Source organism: Polypterus senegalus, chromosome 15 (assembly GCF_016835505.1).
Source record: "Polypterus senegalus isolate Bchr_013 chromosome 15, ASM1683550v1, whole genome shotgun sequence".
Taxonomy (NCBI): Eukaryota; Metazoa; Chordata; class Cladistia; order Polypteriformes; family Polypteridae; genus Polypterus; species Polypterus senegalus.
The window spans coordinates 18461673-18485997 of NC_053168.1; the positions used below are offsets into that span (position 1 = coordinate 18461673).

The 24325-nt window shown below is 38.2% G+C and overlaps 1 protein-coding gene across 1 annotated transcript in view; it reads left to right on the forward strand.

Annotated features, from left to right (window-relative positions):
* Positions 1–24325, forward strand: part of LOC120516105 (lysophosphatidylcholine acyltransferase 1) — a 167036-nt gene that overhangs the window by 80325 nt on the left and 62386 nt on the right. The window contains exons 2-3 of the mRNA XM_039737568.1: positions 13601–13743; positions 21649–21863. Of these exons, the coding sequence (XP_039593502.1) occupies positions 13601–13743; positions 21649–21863 (358 nt within the window). The remainder of the gene's footprint in view (positions 1–13600; positions 13744–21648; positions 21864–24325) is intronic.

Sequence of the window (24325 nt, forward strand, 5' to 3'; positions counted from 1 at the left end):
TGCAGCATCATAAGCTAGACTTGATTAACGCGTAAGTGTTACAAGGCAGCTGAAGCGCTGCATTGTGGGATCTGTAGTTTATTGTGTTACCAGCGCTTCATATACCCGGGCCATTAATAACAATAATACAGTATATAAAATGATCTCGCCCTTGAGTTTGACACATATGGACTAAATAGAACTTGAAAAGATATATTTTTTTAAATGTGATCGCGCAATTCAGATAGAGTTGTCGCGCACTACAGCCTGCATGCCTCAATAAGTCATCCTCCCCTCGCTCTTACTTACCATTATTCGACTATGTAGATCGGGATATATATATATACATATATATATACCCGCGTATCGCAGCGGAGAAGTAGTGTGTTAAAAAGCTAAAAAAGAAAAGGGAACATTTTAAAAATAACGTAACATGACTGTCAATATACAGTATTTGTTTTGTGAGTGTTATGAGTGTTGCTGTCATCAAGGATTTAATTATCATTATTTCTTTCAATCAGGTTCGTATTTGTAGGATGTGTTGTGTTCAAGTTACATTCCGTGTTTGTCAATCGTTGTAAAGATGACAGGTTTCATTCATCGATTCGTTTCTTACTGCATCAATAAACAGCTCGTCTTCTTCTTTATCTGAGACCTGACACACTGCATGCACGGGTTTTTTTACACTGTCTTCCTTTAGCGGGACATTAACTTTTTCCACCGTGTGCTTTGTTTCCGCAGTAGCTGGATTTATGAATATGCTTGTATCAGGCGCTTCATATTTTTGCTGCCTTTTGAATTGTGTAATTGGTTTTGTTCAGCTCTTTGGAACTGCTGCTTTTATCTGTGCACTCGTCCAGTTCACGTGAGCGCTTCGGTGTACATGCATCGAAGTTTCCCAGCTGTGCTGGTGCCATCTCGTGCTATGTCCATGGCTGTATTTAATGTTACCTTAGTCCTGGCACTTAAAACTTTCTCTCGCAGTTTCGCTGAGTTTGTACCAAACACCACCCTGACCATCTCGTCTTCCTCTGCATAAGCACAGTCCTTAACCCATGAATATTTAGTGGGAGTTTGCTATTGGATTGCCGCTGACGGACGGCCTTATATGGGCAGGCACTAAATTACAAACGCCAGCGGCAGCCTGTCTATGAACTTAATTTAAAGTGTAGGTTTACATGTGCTTTGTTTCAGTAGCAGAACTCATGAATATGGTTGTATATGTCACTCGCTCGCTTCTTATTGTTTTGCTGCCTTCTCAATTATATAATGCATGTTTTCTTCAGCGCTTTTTGAAGGTCTTCCTGGTTTTCTATGTACTGTGTGATTACGTGGGAGGCGTGATGATGTCACATGAAACTCCAGCTCAAGCTCATCTCCATTACAGTAAATGGAGAAAAACAGCTTCCAGTTATGACCATTACGCGTAGAATTTCGAAATGAAACCTGCCCAACTTTTGTAAGGAAGCTGTAAGGAATGAACCTGCCAAATTTCAGCCTTCCACCCATATGGGAAGTTGGAGAATTAGTGATGAGTGAGTGAGGGAGGGAGGGAGGGAGGGAGGGCTTTGCCTTTTATTAGTATAGATATATATATATAGATAGATAATAACATGGGTCTTGTGACCGTGATGAAAGTGCCTCTATATTCCTTGTTCCATTGTTCATAATGTATAATCAGTATAATCTTCATTCTGTCCACCTTTACTACCTCCGGCAGGTTGAGAGTGCATCCTGTAACTGAGCCTCCCCTTTTAATTAGCTTGTTTGTATGGTGGGCCTCTTTTGAAATGATGTTACCAGCCCAGCACATCACAGCATAGAATATTACACTGGCCATCACAGAGTTGTAGAACATGTGTTGCAAGACAAGTCCCTCCTGTCAGTGATGTTGGACCCCTAAGTACTTATAGCAATGCATCACCTCCACATTGGGCATAGAAGATCTTTAGAAGGTGAAAGTTAATAAGCAGTTATTTGGATTATGCTAATGTTAAGATGCAAACAGTACTCATTTGACTTCTCTGTTTCACCCCCTGTATCAATGCACCCCGTTAATACAGAATACTCAGAGAATTTCTGCAAGTGACATGACCTTGTGTTATACTCACAGAGATGTACAGAGTGAAGAAAAAAAGGAACCGGTCCTTTTTCTTGTGGTTCTCTAGTATTGCTCACATCCACAACAGTGACACACAAAATCCTTGAGCCTCGTAAAGCACAGTCTGCAACAAATAGTGCTTTATCCAGGAAACCATGAGGTCATTTCCTTGCATATCCTTGAGCTTAGCACTTGGCTGGACGGTTCTGAATGCTCTGGAGAGATCAAAAAACAACATCCTGATAGTGTTGTCGGCATTGTCCAGTTGGATGTAAGCCTTGTGGAGCAGGCAGATAATTTCATTTTCCACTCCAGTCATTATCCAGTAGGCAAACTATAGTACATCCAGTTGGTCTTTTATAAGCAAACCTCTATAGTCCAGGACCAGCCTCTCAAAGGTCTTCATGATGTACTGTGCTGCACCCAAACACTGAGGCCTTAATGCAGAAGGCTTAATTTTAGAATTTATGTAGTTTTTATAACCTGCTGAAGCTGGAGCCTATACCAGCTATCTCAGAGGCACAAGGCAGGAAGAACACATACACTCACACACAAAACACACACTAGGGTCAATTTAGAGTTACTGGTTCACCTGCCCTGCAAGTCTTTGGACAATGGGAGGAAACTATCAGAAACCCATGCAGACATGTGTCATGAAGAGCATGCAAACTCCTTGCAGGGACATGAACAATGGGTTCTTTACTGTGAGGCAGCAGTGCTACCACTGTGCATCCCCTGAGTTAGAAGTATATATTTTAATTATTGCTGCTTCATGGTGATGTTACCATGTGTTATGTTAACATAGCTATTTAAAATAGAAAAGCCATCTGGAGGCTAGTGACATTTACTGATAGTGTCTGTCTTACCATCAGTTGAAATAATGCCATTTTTAAGACACCACATGTACATGCTGTTCTTTCTGCTAGATCATAACTGTAACACTAAAGTCAAACCAGCACATTTTAAAAGTTCTTGTCACTGATTATATGTACAGCAAACAGCCAAAGAAAATTCAGTTTAACACCAGAATCATTAGATATCATGTTTTACATATCATATTATATCCATGTTAGTTCCTGTGTTTTATTGTTTTTCTTGTCCTCTGTATTGGTTGGTAGTATAAAGTGTACATTTGCATATGTTTTTGGTATGTAGTTGTCACTGAGAAATTCAAGAAATTCAAGTATACAGGCTACATGAAATGTCCATTTGATTAAGTTCATTGGGCTTTGTGCAGATTGTGTGACCTAATGACAAAGACGTTGTCCTAGATATATTTGCTTAAGGGTTGTTTGCCTTAACAATTTTATTTAAATTTTTTTATTTTTTTTACTATTTAATTTAATATTGTTTCTTTGTATCAGTATACTGCTGCTGGATTATGTGAATTTCCCCTTGGGATTAATAAACTACCTACCTACCTACCTACCTACCTACCCACCTACCTACCTATCTATCTATCTATCTATTGTTTTCTTTGTGTTCATGGTATAGTGAAGGAAACAAGCTCCTTGGCAATTGGTTTAGATGCAATTGATCTCCACAAATGGAAATTTATTTAATGTCAACACCAAGCAACAAAAACAAACACATACTGTACGATCAGGACACACTGAATGTCATGGTCACCAGCAGTTTTATATATTTTAGGCTATTTCAGTTTGTGTTTGTAGTTAATTTGGATCTCATACTTTTTTAATTGTTGAAAACACTTAATTAACTAATTGTGAATACATGCGCTAAAATACAACAAGCACAGATACAAAGTGAAATTAATCAATAACTAAATACATATCCCCTCATTGCATTGTCGAGTAAAACATGTCTTTAGAATGTTTTCATTTAAGGTATTCATTTTCTATTACTATTCTGGAATGAGTCTAATATATAAAGCATGTGTGTATGTTTGTTTGTTTGTCCACAATACAAATCTGCACCGGGCGTCCAGTCGGCACCAAACTGGGGATGGGGCTCCTTTGTGACCAGGAGAAGGTCATGGGGTATGTTTGGTTGGGAAAAATGTTCGTGGTGAAGGGCAGGGCACCTTTTCACCTTCAGCACAAGACCCTGTACTTATCATCGACAAGATGTCCGCACATTGCAACAAACCTTCACGGCAGTACCATCTAGCGGCACGTTTGGTCCCTGTACGTCACTCTTTACCCATGTTTTACCCAAATAGACAAGAGATGGCATTAGTGTCCAAGTATGAGAAGGCCAACTGCTTTGATCAGGTTAAGCTGGACTTCCATATAGATATAAAACGTGAACGACCCAGTGCGCGTGACCGGCTCACACACCCGCGTTTCCATGGGTCACACTTCCACACGCACTGATAGTGCTATATTTCATCCTCCAACGTCCGTTATATGGCAGCACATTTGAACAGAGACTCGCCTTAAAAAGACAGCATCCTTCCCCCGCCATTTTCCCCACACGCAGCACCAGTTGCATGTCACTTCTCTCTATAGTTACCATTGCCAACGTCCGTTAGATACCACAAATACTCCTTATAAACAGATCACCCCTCCCTGCCATTTTTCCCAGTACAGTTTCAGTGCTACTCTTTCTCACTGGCTTTCCATATTTGTGGTGCTATTTGCTCGCTTTCCGACTCACAGTACGATTTCAGTTTTGCTCTTTCTTACTGACTGGTGCTATTTGTTCGTTTTCCGACGTATTGTAAATAAGGTAAATTCATCTCACTGTGGTGCGTATTCCGTACGTAATACCATGTAACACATTATAATTGTTCTGCTTTTTGCGAATATACCCATACCACCGAAAAAAATATGTACAACTTGACGATCCACTTCAGATGCCAGAGAATGGTCTATTTCAAGGGTGTCTCAAACGCCACAGCAGACACAATCCAAAATGGAGGAACATTACAATAAAATGTGAATCAGAAAACTGTTTGTTCTATTTCTATGTTCTGTTTTTTTCATTTGGGAAATTCACCGGTTACAGATTCCCGGGCAATGCCGGGTACTCCTGCTGGTAAATACAGTAGAACCCTGGTTCACGAACATAGTAAGTTCCCCCATAGGATTGTATGTAAATAACGATTACCGTATATCTTCCAATAGTAGCCCTGGCGTTTATTCAGAAAATTATTTGGATGGCCTGGCGTTTAAAAGAGACCGGCGGTTGTTGGAGACCGGCTATTATTTGCCTCGCAGACGGAATGGTGATGGGTAAACGGGGTTCATTTGGAAGTAAAATACGGTATGGTACTGTATTTACGGTCACAAAATGTAGGCAACAACACCGGATGAACATTTCAGGATTTAATGAAATTATCAGTACAGCAGTACGGTCTTATTAAAGCAGTATATGGTACTACCGTAAGCATGAAAAACAGGTACGGTAGACGTCAACTTTCTCGCCAATGATGCCACCAGCACTGGCCTGCACCAGTCAATTTACGCGCGCTCATCAGCCCAACAAGTCCCCTGCGGAACATAAGGAAATGCAATAAGCTCCAAACTCACGCATATATGTATACATTACGACATGAGACTGGATAAGATACAATAAAGTACAGTACTTACCATCTACTCGTCGTTTGAATAGGTAATGATTGCTTCGTTATCTGCGAGTTCTTCATCTTCCTCTTCTTGTGATGGCAATACAGGTACTCCCATTGTTTGTTGTCGCGCAGTAATCAGTTTTGCACTCTCAGCATGGCATGGCTGGCCCTCCTTAAAGTAGTGGATAAGATGGTCCTCAGATCCATCGCATGCATTGAGGATTCCACAATCCTTGAAGGATTTTCTTATCATTTCTTGGGTGATTTCTTGCCAAGCTGATATTCTCCACGTTACTAACAAACGTAGTGCCGGCACTTTCAAATTTCCGCCAGCTGTAAACCCCTTATCTTTTTCCCCTGCCATCCAATTATCATACAACTCTCGAAGCTTGTCTTTGAGGGGCTTGTTCCAAACATCATTAGCAGGTTGGACGTACTTGGTGCAACCACCAGGAATAACTGCCGTTGACATTTTATATTTCTTCAGCTCTTGTTTAGTTTCCTCACTGATGTGACAGCGGTAAGCGTCCCAGACAAGAAGTCTCTTTCGAAATAGAAAACACTGCAAACTTTCTGCAACCACATTATTGTTAATTCCTGATTCATCCATCCGTTTGTTGAGGTCGCTACCACAGCTTCTTGGACATCCTGTAGTCTTGCCACTTCTCACTTTGCGCCCCAAAATACAATAAATGGCTTCAATTTTGTGCCATCTGCTTTCGCTGCCAATATGACAGTGAAATGAGATTTCTCGTTACCAGAAGTTTTTAATGTAACACTCCTATTCGGTTGGTTCGACTGTTGTAGAACCAGGCATGTCGAACCAAGCAGATGTCTCGTCCATTCCAATGATTTCGCCGTCCTTAACTCCATCTGCAGTTCGCTGATTGGCAACCCACATCACAAAAGAGACAAGCTTGTCAATAACTTGTTCTGGATCCTTCTACACCAGCGATGTCTTCCGACGGAGCGATAAATGATGGCGTTTCATAAATGTATCAAGCCAGCCAGCACTGGCTGCGAACGTTTCTTTTCCTTTTGAAGCATCATCAAGCTATGTATCAAAAATCCTCTTCGCTTTCGTGCGGACCATTTTTCTCGAGACACGCGCATATTTCAGTTCAATAATCCATGTTAACACCAGTTCATCTAATTCTTCACTCACTTTCTTAGCTCCTCCACCAGTCAATCGTTTATTCCGGCACCTTTTTCTGCCGCCGTTTTCCCAATATCAGTCATCTGCTTGCGCCATTCTCGGATATGTTTTGGATCCACCCCAAAATGTCGTGCAGCTTCTTCGCCTGAATGTTCTTTTGCATATGTTACCGCATGGAGCTTGAATGCTAAATAAAATGACCGTTTCCTTCCCATCGCTCACACTACAAACACGGGCCACAAGAACACAGTGACACGAACAGACACCCGCACAACCCTTCCGAAGGCAAAAGTGTCAGTGGAGGTAAAGGTTAACAGGTCACCGAGGAAGAGGGCGCAGAGTTTTTCACATGATCATGTACTGTCTATCCAGCCACAATACAGCCCCTTCTTCCCTGGTCAAAGGAGAAGATTAACGTGTCGAAGATGGCATTTTCATGTTCTTCCCGCCACCTCTGCCCTCCCTGTGGGGTTATGATTGACGTGGAGATGAAAGGGCAAAATGTACACGAAGAAATTTCTTTTTGACTTTCTCCCTTCCTCGATAGCATCCAACGACAAAACATTTTTGACACGACAAGGTACTTACCGTATGATTCACTGTAGGAGGGCGGTAGCCCAGGTGGTACGAAAGAGGATTAGCGTATGAAAAAGGCAGTGGGTCATTGGAGATCGGCGTTTACTACAGACCGGCACTTAAAGGAGACCGGCTTCTATTAGAGACCAGCGTCTATTTGTCGCGACATCTCTTCAAACCCGGCGTTTATTGGAAACAGGCGTCAATAAGAAGCCGGCCACTACTAGAAGATATACGGTAATCCATTCCAGACCGTACAAACTGTATGTAAATGTTTTAATATGTTTTTTTTTTAAAGATTTTTAAGCACAAATATAGTTAATTATACCATAGAATGCACAGTGTAATAGTAAACTAAATGTAAAAACATTCAATAACACTGAGAAAACCTTGAACAACAGAGAAAACTAACACTGCAAGAGTTTGCGCTATAGCGCTACGAACTGCTTGCTAAAAACACTTTCTTTTTTAATGAGTTTTAAGCACAAGGAAAAAAATGAACATTTAAAAAATACGTAATTTAATAAACCACCAAGAAAAGTAACATTGCAACAATGCATGCTACGAACCAATCGCTGTAAACTGAAGTGGAGGTTAAAATCCAATAGAAAAAAGTCTAAAGTTGAATACAACGAGGTTAAAACAATGCTCGGATCTGTCTGTTTAAAAACAAGCCTTGTGCATTCTTTAACTGCCTTCTGGGCCTCATGCGTCCAGCCGTCTCTCTCTCTCTCTCTCTCTCGCTCGCACGTGCGTGTGTGTGTGTGTGTGTCTTTCGTTCGCGCGCACGCGTGTGTGTCTGTCTCCCGCTCGCATGTCTGTCTGTGTGTGTGTGTGCCTCTCACACGTGTCTGTCTGTGTGTCTCTCTTGCGTGTGTGTGTGTCTCGCTCTCTCTCGCTGGCTGCAAAGGGAATGGACAGGGAGAGACTGAACACGACCGGAAATCATCGGCGCACACAAACCAAAAAGGAAACTGGCTTGTTTGTATACCAAGTGTGTGGTCGTGAACAGATGCAAAAGTTTGGCAATTTTTTTGGTCGTAAACCGATTTGTACGTGTTCTGAGACTTTCTTGAACTGAGGTTCCACTGTACATAAAAAAGCATTACAAAGAATTAAAAGACAATAAATCAGAGTAAAATATTAAATACAATATTAGAAGAAAACCCTGAACAAATATCACAAATTTTGTTTTGTTACAACACACACATAAATCTTCTTGGGCATCTGAACTGAAGGAAGGGTCTGAATGTCAGTGTGTAAATTAAGTCTTTCTGAACAAGTGAGTGTTAAGCTGTTTTTTTTTTTATTTTATTTTTTAAAGAATGAACTGAGTCAGCTGATGTAATTAATTTCAGGAGGTCATTCCAAAGTCTAGACGCAATAGACGTGAAGGCTCTGTCACCCACAACGTACAGGTTAGTGTAGGGCACAACAAGATTGCCAGAATCGGGGGACCTTAGTTGGTAGACATGAGACAATGATGGAGAAGGTCACTGATGTAGTCCAATGCAAGGACACTTTGTATGTTATTAATATAATATTCAGTTAAGTAAGACACAGGGAAGCCAGTAAAAGAGAAACAGGATGGGTGTTATGTGGTCGGTGTTGCAGGTCTGTGTAAGGACTATTGCAGCTGAGTTTTGAATCAATTGGAGCTATGATAGAAGATTAAAAGGATCACCTGCCAGCAGAGAGTTACAGTAGTCAATGTGGGATATGATAAAAGCACAAGTTTCTTAGCATTGGAAAAGGACAGGAATGAGTGAACATTGGATATGTTATGAAAGTGGAAGTAAGAATGTTTCTATGTGATGAATGTGGGTAGAATAAGATAGGGACGCATCAAAAATGACACGAAGATTCCTTATAGTAGAAGAAGGTCTGATGAGATCATCACCAAGAGTGATTGAAAAGAAGCTAATTTTCTTAAGCTGAGCCTTAGTGCCAATTTACAGGAGTTTTGTTTTTTTTTACAATTTAATTTTAAAGAGTTATGCTTCATCCAGGTTTTAATTTCACTGAGGCATGTTGCGAGTTGAGAAAGTTCTGATGAAGTTTCACTTTTTACACTGAAATAGATCTGAGTATCATCTACATAAAAATGATAACCTACAGTATTCCAAAGCTACAAATATGGCCAAGGGGAAACATGTAGATACTAAAGAGCAGAGGGCCGAGGGCAGAGCCCTGAAGAACTCCTTGAGTGACTTACACTGAGCTGGATCTGCTATTGCAAAGAATAATAAACTCTTGCCTGTCGTCCAGAAAAGGCCTGAACCACTGGAGGGCAGTGCCAGAGACACCCAGAATGTTCTCTATTCTGGACAATATAATGTCATGTTTGACAGTGTCAAATGCTGCACCGAGGTCTAACAGAATTAACATGCTGGGAATTTCCACCAGAATGCAAGTGCAGTGAGAAGGGTGCATGTGGCACGTCTGTCCTAACATTTAGTACAGCAGAGGGTTGCTTTCAAAAAAAAAAAAAAGAAAAATACAGCTGTGTCTCCATAAATTTAATACACTTACCTTGTCCTTAATCAGCTTTTTCCAGCAATGTTATATAGCTGCAAGTGTTTCGTTATAAACAGTTCTTTAATTTATTTGCTTTTTGACAATCAGTCTCTTTAGTCACATTATAATATCATGACAGATTATGATTGATAAAGCCTTATGAATTAGCTTGCACAAAGGAATGCATATTTAATCTTTGTTGCTGTGAATGGATATTTGATCTTTGTTGCTCTGACGCTTCAAGAAGGAGAAAAACAACAATTAAATGTATTGTCACTGTATCCTAAAGTGCAATGAGAAGTGCTTATTTCTGTAGAAGCAGCACATGATACAACAGAGAGACACAAAATACTAGGTTAAGCAATGGCAGTAAAAAAAAAGGGGAATACATCTAAATAAATGTATAGCTGTATAAAATCAAATAGTTAAGTAATCATATACTTTGTAAACATACACCATGTGTTAGATAGAATAAGTAACAATTAGAATATAGAAGTTAGTGAGCAAACAGACTGATAGTAAGATTGAATGCGTAGTGCAAACTAATCAATATTGCAGATGCTTCCATAATAATGAGTGTCGTTTAGCGTTTGAGTAAGATTTTGATGCAGTACATTTATTTACAGTGTGCAGTAAAATGCTTGACCCCATTTGTGTTGAGCCATTTTTTCTTTCTTTCTGTACTATTATATTTAAAGTTTACGTTTCTCAGGATACTGCCCACAATTGTTGCTATATAAATTCGTTACACTGCTGAAATAAAGTAAATGTAAGCTGGGTGTCTGCATTGGCAATTCAGACATGAGGGAAAGCCACAGGAGATAAAGATGTTAATAGTTTACAATATGATGCATTTACTCCATGGAATGAAAGATGACTGAACGGATGGCGGATGAAATGATGTTCAAGTCTCTTAACCATCTTTATGCAAAAGGCTCCCAGAATGCCGTGCCTGTAGTTTTCAAGAGAGTTTGAACCCACTTTTTGAATATATAATACATTACATACTCCATGGAATACACAGCATTTAGTCAGTAATAGTGGCTTCTTCTTCTTCCCCCTCCTTTTCATCTTTTCCCACTTCCAAGTAAGGTTGATGTGCCAGATCAACAGTCCTTTTCCTTCAGATCTTCTTTAACTTCATCTATTCACCTCCCTTTTGGCCTCTCTCACTTTCTGTTCCTCTGCACTTCTATTCCCATCAGTCTTTTGCTCATATATTCCATGTCTTTCCACATTATATGTCCATACCACTTCAGCCTACTCTCCTGTACTTTCTTTGCTACCTCTCACACTTTTGTTTTACCTCTGATTGTCTCATTTTTTTGCCCTTTTTTTGTAACTCCACACATCCACCTCAACATTCTCATTTCCGCCACATCTCACTTCTACTCCTGCAGTCCCATTACTGAAGGGAAGATTCCACAAGGTTCATTTACAATAGTTGAACAATGAAAAAAATCTTACTAGTTGCATTATGTGTGTGTACAGCATTTCCCTTGCATTTATTCTGTCATCATACATCTACACGTACACCAGTGTATATATGCATCAACATTTTACTGTTAACAGAGCTTCCTTTTTTTTTTTTTGATAAATTAGCCAAATGTGTTTTTGTGATTTAAACAGAGTAAAAAAACAGAGTTTAAAAGACTAAATCCCTGATGATCTGCATTCCGATTAACCAACAATGTTTCACATTATCCAAGGTGAACCTATAAGTGTAATTACACAACTTCTAATTTATAAAAGCTTTGCTGTGAACACGAGTGCGTAAATACTATGCTTTTACCCTCAACTAGTGACTCTGGGAATGTAGCAGGGACTCACTCACCCTCCTCAACAGCACCCCTTGGTTATGTTCAGTGTGTCGCCAGTCTTGACAGTGTACACATGCCCTACTGTTTCATTCAGTTAGGATTTTTTTGTTTATCCATTTCAAAGTGCTGTGGTTCACTGTTGTTGGGAGCTGTGAATCCGCATACCTCTGGCTCAAAGGTAAGCACTTTGTGGTGTGAGCTACTGTAAATGCATTGCTCCAACTGTCAGCCATGCAAAGCCCATCTATGGCCTCTGTGAGCGGTGCGATTTCGTGGTGCTGTCAGCTGATCTCTCTCTGTGTCAGCTCCCACTTTCTTGGTGCAATGTCCCCACTTCACTCCACCCATCCACAGTGTAAATCCCACCCTTATCTCCAATTGAATTGCTGTGGACTCGCATAACGAAACATATCAGTTTGAAGATGTTCTTTATGGTGCACTGCTGGTGGTGGTAACTTCTCTGGCTCAGAGGTGAGCACTTTGCAGTGCAAGTTAATTGGAGACTTCCACCTATCATATGCATAAAGCCCATCTCTGGCCACAGTAAGTGGTCCTTTCCTTGATGGTGTCAGATGAACTCTCTGTCTTGTGAGCCCCCACCGTCTCTGTGCAGTATCACCACTACAACAGCCATCAATTTTATCCAAGTTGTCAGCTGTCCGAGGTAGCATCAGTCCATATTACCTTGGATACCTTGTTGTATTTCACGTTCATATGTAAACAGTTGCAAGTCTGCCAGATACAGTATAGTCATTTTTTGGTCCCTTTAAAAAAAAAGTAAGAAATGTAAAATATAGTTATATCTGCAAAGTGATTGTGCTATTAAAGTTGCAGCCTCATGATAAGTTTAGTTTTTAGAAGAACAAGATTTCACACCATGTTTAACACACTCTATCTTTTTTTGCAAGAAGACGACAGACAGAAAATACAATTCACGACCTGAGAGTATGCAAATGCAACAATAAGAGAATTTAAAAAAGACAATGCAGCTCATGTACCTGATGAATGTAGTGCTGGAAATCTGACAAAGAGAACTGCAAGTTGCCAGTGGTGGAAATGCATTAAGTATTGAGGTTGAAGAGATGGAGCTGATGAAGAGAAATAAATGTCATGAACTAAGTAATGTAGCTTTAAGTTGACAGTAGAATGAATATAAAAGACAAACCATTACGGTGCACTTGCAGATTGTCTGTAAGTTGCGTATTTTTTCAACTCCAATTCAGGGCCACAGGGGGAGCAGGGCACTTGCCCAAAGTACAAAAAGACCCTGGGCAGAATGTGGTGCATTACATGTCCTACTCATGCCCACACTCGCATAAAGTTAAAGTGGACAGTTTTAACAAAGTTTAAAGTTGACAGTTTAGCTAACACACATCTTTAGGAATATGCAGTGGAAAATCTACACAAACACAAGGAGACTAAGCAAAATCCCCACAGGAAATGCCTTTGTGTGGGATTCTTGCTAAGGATGCAGGATCTGTAATCACCATGCCCTAGTTTAAGGTAACTCTGGTTATAAATAAAGCCAAATAGTTTGTCTTCATCTGTTGGCCTTACTTTGTGAACTCTTTTTTTAATGAGAAAACTGTTCACATTGATTTAACAATGAAGGTAAAATAACTAAAGAATTCCAAATTAAATTTTATGCTTATCTTAACGTGCATGTAGTATTATCAAAGTAACATTTAATAAGTGCTTACTTTTTACCTTTTGTCCCAAACTTAACTCCTAGAAAGCTGCAGCAATTTACAGTTAATTTAGAATCTAATTCTGCAAACATCTGTACCTGAAATTCCTTTAATTAAGGTTTTTTCCATAACTGCATATATGGATTAAAAATAGTTTGTAGGGTTATGCTTAACCAAGATGTCTGATAGAAGTTTCATGTTTATCATGTATTTTCCTTCTGTTTTTTTTAGATTGCACTAATGACAGTCACCCTGTTTCCAATCCGGCTCTTCTTCGCTGCCTTCATGATGCTCCTTGCTTGGCCATTTGCTTTCCTTGCTTCCATGGGACGCTCAGACAGTGGTATTGAGGAGCCGCTTTCCTGGTGGAGAAAGTATGTAAAGTCCATCTGTATCTTTTTGTTTTGCTCCCATAGACCTACATAATTTGTTCCCCAAGGACTGAGTATATAAATTTAATACTATGCAATAATTTAGTGTAAAGAAAGCACAATTTGAAATCTTGACTAATATGGAAGTTAGCACAAGTTTTGATAAATACAGTATTCAGCAAGGATAAAAATCAAGGCTATACACTTGGAAAAAGTTTAAAGGTTACCTGAGCAAGCCAGATTTACGTACAATGAGTAAGCTTGTGGTTGGTGTTGCAATTTAGCAAAAGAATGTCAGTGCTAACATTATAGGTTTATCAATCAGGAGACGTTTATCAAGTAGTTGAATTTGTTTGTACAGAAATTCTATAAAACTTTTAACAGTGAGACAAAACAAATATATCAGTGGTGCAGCTGACAGCAGAAACATCATACTGAAACATCCTACCGCCACCCTGGGAAACAGTATTTCTAAATATAAACAATTAATGTAATTCCAATTGTAGCAGAGTGAATGAAGAGGCAGGACAAAAGCCAAATGCTTGGGGTGCCAATCTGGGTAAAACCCTGTTAAATCTGATCAAAAAAAATATATATATATCAAGAAAACAAACCAAAAGGATGCGCTTGAGTGCACTGTTGGTGAGGTACAGTTTCCCTTTGGGAAGCGCTTGGCAACAAGCTCTGGTCTTGATTCAAATTAGCAAGGTCAGCACTGAAATGAGATGACACTTTCCAGGAGCATTCTGCTTTTATACTGGGCAGACTGGAAAAGGCAGTGCCTCCCTGGCTTTGTTGCCCTCCGATGGGTGGGTTTCTTGAGTCTGTGAGGGGAAAACAGCGACAAGTCCATTAGCACCCCCCTCTTGTCCCAGGGTGGTACTACTTACTTTAGGCAACTACGGACCCTCTGGACCGTATGCATGACATGGTTTAAACAAAAAAGCCCCCCTCTTTTTGTTCTTCAGAATGTCTGACTGGTAACATTGACTACAAAGCAGTGCCAAGTGGATATTTTGTTGGAGAAACAATGGATTACTTTTGGTTTGTCAGACAGCTTTTTTTTGCTGGTTCTTTACTGGCAAGCTGTGTAATAATATGAAAATCCTAGTATAAAGCTAACATTAATTTGCTTATGGCTTTCTGTTTCACTGTTATAAACGTCTTGAAGTACAACATTGAATTGCATGTCCTTCTGTCCTAACTGTTGAAGATTAGTTCCTGCAAAAAAGTCCACAGAGAGTCTGCATCAGTTCTTTTGTGCATTGTGTATGAGTTGACTTGATATGCGTCATACAAAGAAATAAAATATCAGAAAAAAATGATTAAAAATGTGAAACCTAAAAGTGCAAAGAACAGTTGGTGTTCTTCATGCCATGTAACACTGACACACATTAAAAAACAAACATCAGGACAAATCATTATTAAGGGGCTACATTGTATATACTCTGAAACTGCTAATTAGTGCTACCAAATATTAAACACAAATTTATAGTCCTAACAGTGTTTTATCTGTAACATTAAAAAAATTAATTAGCTCCACTAAAGGCCTTTGTTTTGTTATTGCATGTCTGACATTAAAGTAAGATCTTATCAAAAATGGAACAATACATGCATTAAATAAAATGCAGAATCTCTGACTTGCTGGTCAGACACACTGGTTGGTTCAAAGCGCCACTCTACACTTTAAGGAGTCTCTCTGTGTTTTTCCTCTCTGTTCTTCTGTGTTGCTCTTGTCTGCACATGTGCACCAGTGTTTCTCTGTGTTATTTCTTATAGCCTTTCTAGTGACACTAATGGGTTGCTTTTCTCTTGCCTACTTCTTTCATACCAATCTGTTTGAATTCTCTCCTTTTCACTTTAGTAGCACTTTTCATTTACTATACTGTGCATTCTCCCTCCTATTATGTACAGGCTGATTTCTTCCCATATTGAAAAGGTACCCCTTTAGCTGTCTGGTCTGTCACAGTAGTAGTGGCTATTCATATTAGGCATATTAATCTGGAAAAATTGACTTGGCATCAATTGAAGAGAAAATGATTCATTTAAACTGCAGTAGTGGCTGTGAAGTATTGCATTGACTTCAGAACCAAGTTTTTTTTTTTTTCCTTTAATGAGCAAGTCAGCAATGAAATAAAAAAAGAACGGTGAGTCAATCAAGGCCAAGTTCATTCTGAATGACACATTCCTGACAATCCCATATTCATATTCTTGAAATATTAAATTTAGAGGTGCACTGATGATATTTACCAAGTTTGATGATTATTGTTGATTGGTTTTCTATAATCTCATCCAAAATAATATGCTCTAACTTAAAAGAGCATTTCATGCTATACTAGGGTGGCCCAAGTAAAGAACTGAGATGCATGTTTTCTTTCAGTTATATTTAAAGATTATGAGGGCTATATGTGTGTTCACCGATGATGTACATGGCAGTAGCAATGAAACAGTGTAGTGTTTTCACAATGAATCAGTAACATTCAATTTTAATACTCATTGAAAATTGCAGTATTCTTAATATTGATAAAAGTTTAATCCAGGGAAAGCTTTTTTCTTGTGTCTTTAGCTCACTGCTCACAGAATTTTGTTGCAAATGTAGCTGACTTTACACTTCACTTTAGCTAGTCTGGGATGGGTTTTTATACCTCATGTGCTATCACTTGAGGAATGTACATTAACTATGCAATCCTTGGGAAATGTGACCAGTCTCTCTTAACACATATCTTCAGAAAACATCTTTGGATTGCTCAGACTGCCCACCATCTTCTGTCTAATTGAAAAAAAAAAAAACGGTTGTTTTGGCTGTATAAACTATTAATCAAATACTGGTTTTATAAGGCAGCTAGTTTATTCGTGGCCTTCTCATTAACAGTGGCACTAAGCTCCCTATGCTCTTATTTAAAATACTGTGGTAATTTTGTACTTTACTGTTAATCACTGAAATAGATTTTATGTATATTGATTTGGTGTAAATTGCTGTAGATCAGGGGTTTCAAACTACATTCCTATGAGATATATTCAGTCCTTGGACCTTTTCAAAGTGGCCTTCTGTAAGTGGATAGAAAAGACATTTGCAGGCAGGACATAGGCAGGTAGTGTGGAGTAGCGGTTAAGGCTTTGGACTTCAAACCCTGAGGTTGTGGGTTCAGATCGATCCCACTACTGACACTGTGTGACCCTGAGCAAGTCACTTGACCTGCCCATGCTCCAATTGGAAAAAGCAAAAATAATGTGACCAATTGTATCATAAATGTTGTAAGTTACCGTTGATAAAGGCATCAGCTAAATAAGTAAATGTAAAATTTTCACATATATTAAATGTAATTGCTATCCGTTTCTGACCAACTTCATATGTGGTCTGCATAATCCATCATCATTGAATTTATATCCAGATTTGTAAAGTGGTCAAGGACTACCAAGCTACTAAAGAGAGAAGATATTTTTAATGGGAGATGCAAGATGGGACATCCAATTATGATGACTAGAGAGCTACCCGAGTTTCTTGTTTGTGAAGATAATGAGGTGTTAGTTGTTTGTTGACAAATCCTTACTCTAGGCAGAGACATCTATGTAATATTAGTGTTGATATACCACTCATTTATCACTGTAATTCATAATTTAATATAGGGAATTGTTTCACTCTAGAATGTGTAGACTCACAGACCCTGACTTTATATGCATGACAGAATTACAGTGACTTTATCTGTTTTGGTGTTTGGCCTCTGCCGGCAGTCAAAATATTATATTAGACCAATCACAAGCAATGTTGTCAGGGTTTCCTCTGCACAAAAATCCAGCAGCCCCACAGTGCACAACTGGGAAAATTAGGTATGCAGCATGAAGTGTGCATTTCTCTGTTTTTCCTTCAGTTATGCTAGTCTGTGGGCACGGATGTTTGCCTCTGCAAGAACAATACAATAGAACATCAACATAGGCAAATTAAATTTATGTGAATCCAACTTTTTTGGCTGGCCACAGGACTTACAGAAGGAAAGGAATGCAAAAATGAAAATGCAACAGCATGTTTTTCCTTGCATAAAACAAATATGATAGAGAGGCACACTTTTCTCCCACTGCAACACTCACTATAGCATACTGTGACACAAGAAAGAGTGAGATCTGCTGCTTCTGTACTCTTATCCCATCTCACCTACTCCTGCACAAGAAGACTCAAGAAATGTTCCACCTTAGTTACTATATTGCATGATAGCATGAGAGAGATACAATATGTGCTTGCCTCCCATACTCTTGTTATGTTGCACTTACCTTAGTGTATAGTCGCACCTAACACCCCACTGGGGGGTCAAAGGCAACAATCTGCCTCACTTCTCTCAAATCTGTGAGCTGAACCAAACCAGGACGCTTAAGAAGAACTTGCTGGTAGCCACCCAGGCCAATAGATTTTTGCATAGAAGAAGCACCTCCCTCTTCCACCCTGTGCTTAGGCTCCTTTCGTGGTCAGGTCCTAACCCCACAGATTCTGTTAAGTGGCAGTTTCTGAAGATATTGCTTTATGTTTTCATTACAAATTAGAGATTACATTAGATTGTTACTTTAGTAAAACAACTACAGTACTGTGATACAATAAAACAACTTTGCATTCTACAATATTCTGTACCTTTCAATCTGAAAATTTGACTGTTTTATACATTAGGTCAGCCATATGATGTAGTTAGTGGCTGCCAATAGAAAATCTTGATTGAGCAAGACCTACACTGTGAGCCTTGACAGTGTAATGTAACTATCCGCATTCCAGCTGTACAAATAAGTGAAAATAAACATGTATGCTCTATGGTCATGCAAAAATGAATAGAGATGGTGTTCACTGTAGAAGAGGCGATATAGCGTAAAGTTAAATGTGATTAACTGTTTTACAGCCACATGTAAAGAAAGAATGTTTTAGAAGTTGTAATGTTGTATGTGATTTAAAAAGTTCTTTATAATATGTTGATTTGCATTAAGTGGAGAAAAATGATATACAGCAAGTGCAAAAAGCATTATTTCCTTTGAAATTTTTAGTGGCATTTTGCAAAATGTTGATTTTTCTGATAGTTTTTGACATCACATTTAGAATTGCGGCTTTCATCTCTGTAAAACAGTGTTTTGTCAAAAATTTTTGAACAGGTAGGAAAAACAAAATGGTAATCCTCAAATGCTGTATAGGAGTTAGGTAGGGACTGACTGAAAGCACCACAGAAGGATCCTAAAAAAAAAAATGAATTTATGTTATGTGATCATTCTGAAAGTACATGTTAGTGACACGAGTACAACTGAGAACCATGGAAATAATTTTCAAAGGGGAGTACGTGTACCCGAAAGGTAAGCTAGAACAACTATTAGACTAGATTTTCTTTGTCCACCTGAGGGCAGCAGGAGGATTCTTTCTATTATTTGTGATCCCCTGCTGGATATTAGAAAAGATGAGCACCCAGCAACTCAATTTGTGTCTTACATCAAAGCGGCAGTCTCTTTGTGCATGAAGCTGACAACCAATGAACGCTCTCAAGGAATAAGGAGCTATGGGTGTTTTGGACCTTGGAAACACAAGAGTAAAAATGCCTCTCTGATGTCTTTTTTATGTACTAAGAGATAGAATGGAAAAAAAGGCCAGAGATTGCAGCTGAACTTGCCATACTACTTAACCCTTTTCACAAGCACTGGCACCATCAGGCAGCACATTACTGTCTGTCAGAAAAAGGGGTGAGCTCGTAATACTTTGGAAATGTAAAACTGTGCTGGAAATTCATCACACTGTTACATAATCTGACATTCTCAGTCATCTAAATTGACATATGCTGGCAACGAGATCAGTAACTGTGGGTGTCATCACTCAGACTAGAAGTCATGTAATGTGACATTGGCTTTAGGTGGGAAAGTATGCAGTAGATGGTAAACAGAGATTTAAATAATTTTTAGATAGATTTGTGGGTCAACTGGTTAACTTACTGTTTTTTTTTATTAACCTTTGTATTATACCTTGCATTACTCCTTCTGGGTATTCCTTCTTAGTTTAATAAGCATGCCTTTTTGTACTACTTGAGTTTTCTTAAGTCTACATGGCTCCTGCATCATTCTCCGGTAAGTATTACTGGACTGGTTTGACTTAATTTGGCACCACAGTAAGCCATTAGCCTTTGACCTTTTTGCAATATGCATCTATTCATCCCTTGTAATGGTGCTTGAGATGAGTCATATTAATTCTTGACTTTTTCTTATTTGGAGAAATGTGTAATACTTTGTGATGAAACAAAAGAACCAAAGAGGCCACATCCACTTCCAATTCTGAGTGAAAAGAGACTAAGATTAGGTTTTCTTACTAGTCATTTGTAGATAATGCTCTAGAGCAAGGGTCCCCAACTCCAATTCTGGAGGATCACAGTGGCAACAGGTTTTCATTTTAACCCTTTTAATTAGTGACCTGTTTTTGCTTCTGATTAATTTCTTTTAAATTAATTTTAATTGACTTGTTTTTTTTTAAAGATTTGTTCCCCTGAATTTTTATCATTCCTCTGAATTACTGCATTTCCTTCCTTAAATGGAACCCAAACAGAAATAAATTGTGAAGTGAGTGAGCCAACAGAAGACCAACCTGTTGCTTAATTAGGCACAGAGTCTTGTTGTTAATTAAACCAGTTCTTTAATTCCATGACTTGTTGCTGCTTTCATAGTGCAATAGTATAATTTCTAAAATTGTTGATTTTCTCTTTTCTAATAGCACTGTTGAGGTGTTTTGGGGACCTAAACAAATCAAAAATCCTGAGACCTTCATCTTGCTTTATTTTCAGATTTGAATGATGGACATAGTTTGTTGGTCATGTTTTGGCTCATTTTGTATCTCATTATTGTTTGACAGCTAATTAAAGAAAAAGAAACATTAAAGAGGTCTGAGTCTCCCAGAGCAAGTCAATTAAAATTAATTCAAAATAAGTTATTTAGCAGCAAAATCGGGTCCCTAATTAGGAAAAGATTTACAATGAAAACCAGCAGCCACTGTGGTCCTCCATAACTGGAGTTGGGGACCCCTGCTCTAGTGTACACCTTTTATTTTTTCTTGATTTATGTGAAAGTATAGGAGTAAAATATGGAGTATAAGTAACAGCCACTCACACATTTTCATTTTTGAGTAGTAGGAATCTATTTTCTTTTATGACTTCTTGTATATACAGTTTTTTTGATGGGTTAATTTTTTTTAGCTGAGGCATATCAGCAATTTTTGAAGACTTCCTCAAAAGAAGTAACAAGTGGTCTATAGCTGATGGAGTTCTTTAATTAAAATTCAAGGCATGTGTAGTGGGTTGGAATTAAATTAGTGAAATGAATTATTTACTGTTAAATATACTTGAAGACAAAAAATGTATTATAGTCCTGATGAATGGGTTGTTGTTGATGAATGTGATGATGGAAAGTAATGCAACCAATAAACTTTTTAAGTGCTCAAAAACTGGAGTATGGTGATTGGTTGATTATGACTGTTAGCCATTGTTAGAATGCTATTTTAGTAAGCAGTTTGCAGTCTGCCACTTTCACTGTAGCAATTTGTTACAACAGACATTTTGTTCTACTGATAAGGTAAAATGGGTAATGTGAGTTATTCTGATATATTTCATTAATTACTTTATAAGATCTACACCATTGTTATCAATATTTTTTATTTCACTTATCTATTATCCGGAAATAAAGGATTAGTTTGGAAGCACCTCTGCTCACTACCAGCCATTATAATGTTGTGCATTCAATCTTTTTTTCAATCAGTATCTTTAAATATACAGTATATTGTTCAATTTTTTACGTCCAGCTGCTTTAAATGCCATTGTTTAAATATTTAGAGAATTCAATATTTGAGTTATATGTAATATTCCGTAAACAATTATCTGATTGTGTATAACTCCACCCCTTTTTGCTTTGTAGAGTCTTGGATATTCTGCTGAAAGTAATAATGCGGACAATGTGGTTTGCGGGTGGCTTCCATTGGATCACAGTGAAAGGACAGCAGGCTTTACCTACAGAGGCTTCAATCTTGACTCTTGCACCACATTCCTCATATTTTGATGCCATTCCTGTCACTATGACCATGGCCTCCATTGTGATGAAGGCTGAAAGTAAGGACATTCCTGTCTGGGGAAGTAAGTGTTTCATTTTGCTTACAGGCCTGCTTTTGCAGGGCCTATAGATTTAGATGTTAGTGCAAGTTTCCTGCATGCATTATTTATAATATAAAGTGAATGTTGGCAAATAAAAAAAAAAATACTGTCATTTTTTTCTGAAAAACTAGAAAGTAAAGAAAAAAGTGAAAATCTCGTAACAAAATTATTAAAGGATTACTGGGTTTTTTTTTAGTCACTTGATTTCAAGGCCATATTAATGTACAGTATAGTATGTTAATTCAAAAACAGTCAATTAGCTAAAGTTAGTCATGCAATTTAAAGTGTGGTTTTTCTAACAACTGCACCCTGTCCTGGCATTGTTCCTTATTTGCAAATGATGCTTATGGGATTGGCTACGTTTGCCCCGGCATCCTGCCCTGGATAAGTGGATTAGGAAAATGGATGTATCGATGGTTGCCCAACCATGATTTTGCATTAAAGAGTCTATTAGTGTACACAGCAAAGGAGGTTGTAAACATAAAAAAACATATACAACATATTAATATGTATACTGTATATACATAAACTGTATATAAATTAAAGCATTAAGAAATTGAGCTGAACAAAAAGCTGCTTACATAGTTTTCATTTAGCTTATTGTTTTCCTCCGGGGCAGTGGTATGTTCATGAAGGCATCCTTGTGCGTTTATATTAGCGAATCATTTAAATGTAGATTATATGTTACGATTGTAGTTAATTATTTCTGTGCATTGTACTAAGTATTATATCCATTGTAAATGTAATTTTAATGAGAATTGATACCTAATTGTGTAATGAGCCGAAAATAATGAAGCATGTACTATAATCTGTGAACAAAGACCTTAAGGCATCATAAATATGAATGCTAACAACTTGGTATGAGATTGGAAATTAGACAGACGCATGAATATTTCATTTTTAGTCCTCTATAATAAAATACTCACCATGAGCTTTCTTATCTGTTCATTTCATTTTGGGCTATTTGTTTAAAATTAGGCTTCCTGTTTAAAAAACAAGGTGCCCAGTATTTAAAAAAAATATTGTATTTAATTTTTTTTTTGTTGTCCGGTACGATGTGCTGTAGCTGTTAGCATAGGCTGTTTTCTCTAAATAGCCTAATGCTTTGTACCAACACTTCAGCAAGATGTAACTACCATGCACAGTAAGGTACTTAACATGAGATCATCCCTAAGTCTTTCCATTACAGTAAAAAGCGTGAAGAAAAAATGGAAACTCTTAATATAAATATATAGTTAGTCCTGTTGTGGTTTCAGAACCTTTCAAATTGTTCTGAACTTTGTGTCTAATTGCTTGTTATGTTGTATTTTACAGAAACATTATGTAAAAATAATCATGAAATTCAAATATGGTTGTTCTTGCTAGGCCTAGACTGATAATACAGTGTTACTCTGCTGTAGGGACTTTGGTTCCTACTGAATTTGACTGGCATTCCATCAATGGTAGATTAAAGATCACCTTTAGCATTCCAGGATCATTTTGACTTAAAAATAGAAAACTTTTGAAAAAAGTCAGTAATACCTGGCTATTTTTCTTCTCCTAACAACATGCCTTTTTTAATATAGCACCATAAGATTAAGTACCAGTCTATGTGTAAGTTTGCTGCTCACACTACGTTGTGCCTAATGTAACCACAATAGGCTCCTGCCCCCATGACTTTGAACTGATTAAGTAGATGTGATAATTGATAGGTATTGGTGTGCGTGTGAGTGCCCTTCTTTGTGCTGGAGGAAATCCTGTCCAGGGTGGGATTATTTCTTGTGCCTATAGTTAAAATTCTTATGGATTCTACTTAGGCCTGAAGCCTGCATTACTAGATTCTGCAGCATTATTGGGATTGCAGAAACTCTCATTAGTACCTGCCTCCATCTCATGGTTAACGTCATCACAGGCATATCGATAATCCTCATAGACCTAGCCTTTGGTTAGCTTACAATGTATGCAACATTCAGGCACTCACAGTCTACATGACTATTTTACAAACTTTACAGAATGTATAGGATGCTTGAGGGTGAGGTAGCCTAGAACTACAGTGGGATGCAAACGTTTGGGCAACCTTGTTAATAGTCATTATTTTCCTGTATAAATCGTTGGTTGTTACAATAAAAAATGTCAGTTAAATATATCATATAGGAGACACACACAGTGATATTTGAGAAGTGAAATGAAGTTTATTGGATTTACAGAAAGTGTGCAATAATTGTTCAAACAAAATCAGGCAGGTGCATAAATTTGGGCACCACAAAAAAGAAATGAAATCAATATTTAGTAGATCCGCCTTTTGCAGAAATTACAGCCTCTAAACGCTTCCTGTAGGTTCCAATGAGAGTCTGGATTGTGGTTGAAGGTATTTTGGACCATTCCTCTTTACAAAACATCTCTAGTTCATTCAGGTTTGATGGCTTCCGAGCATGGACAGCTCTCTTTAACTCACAACACAGATT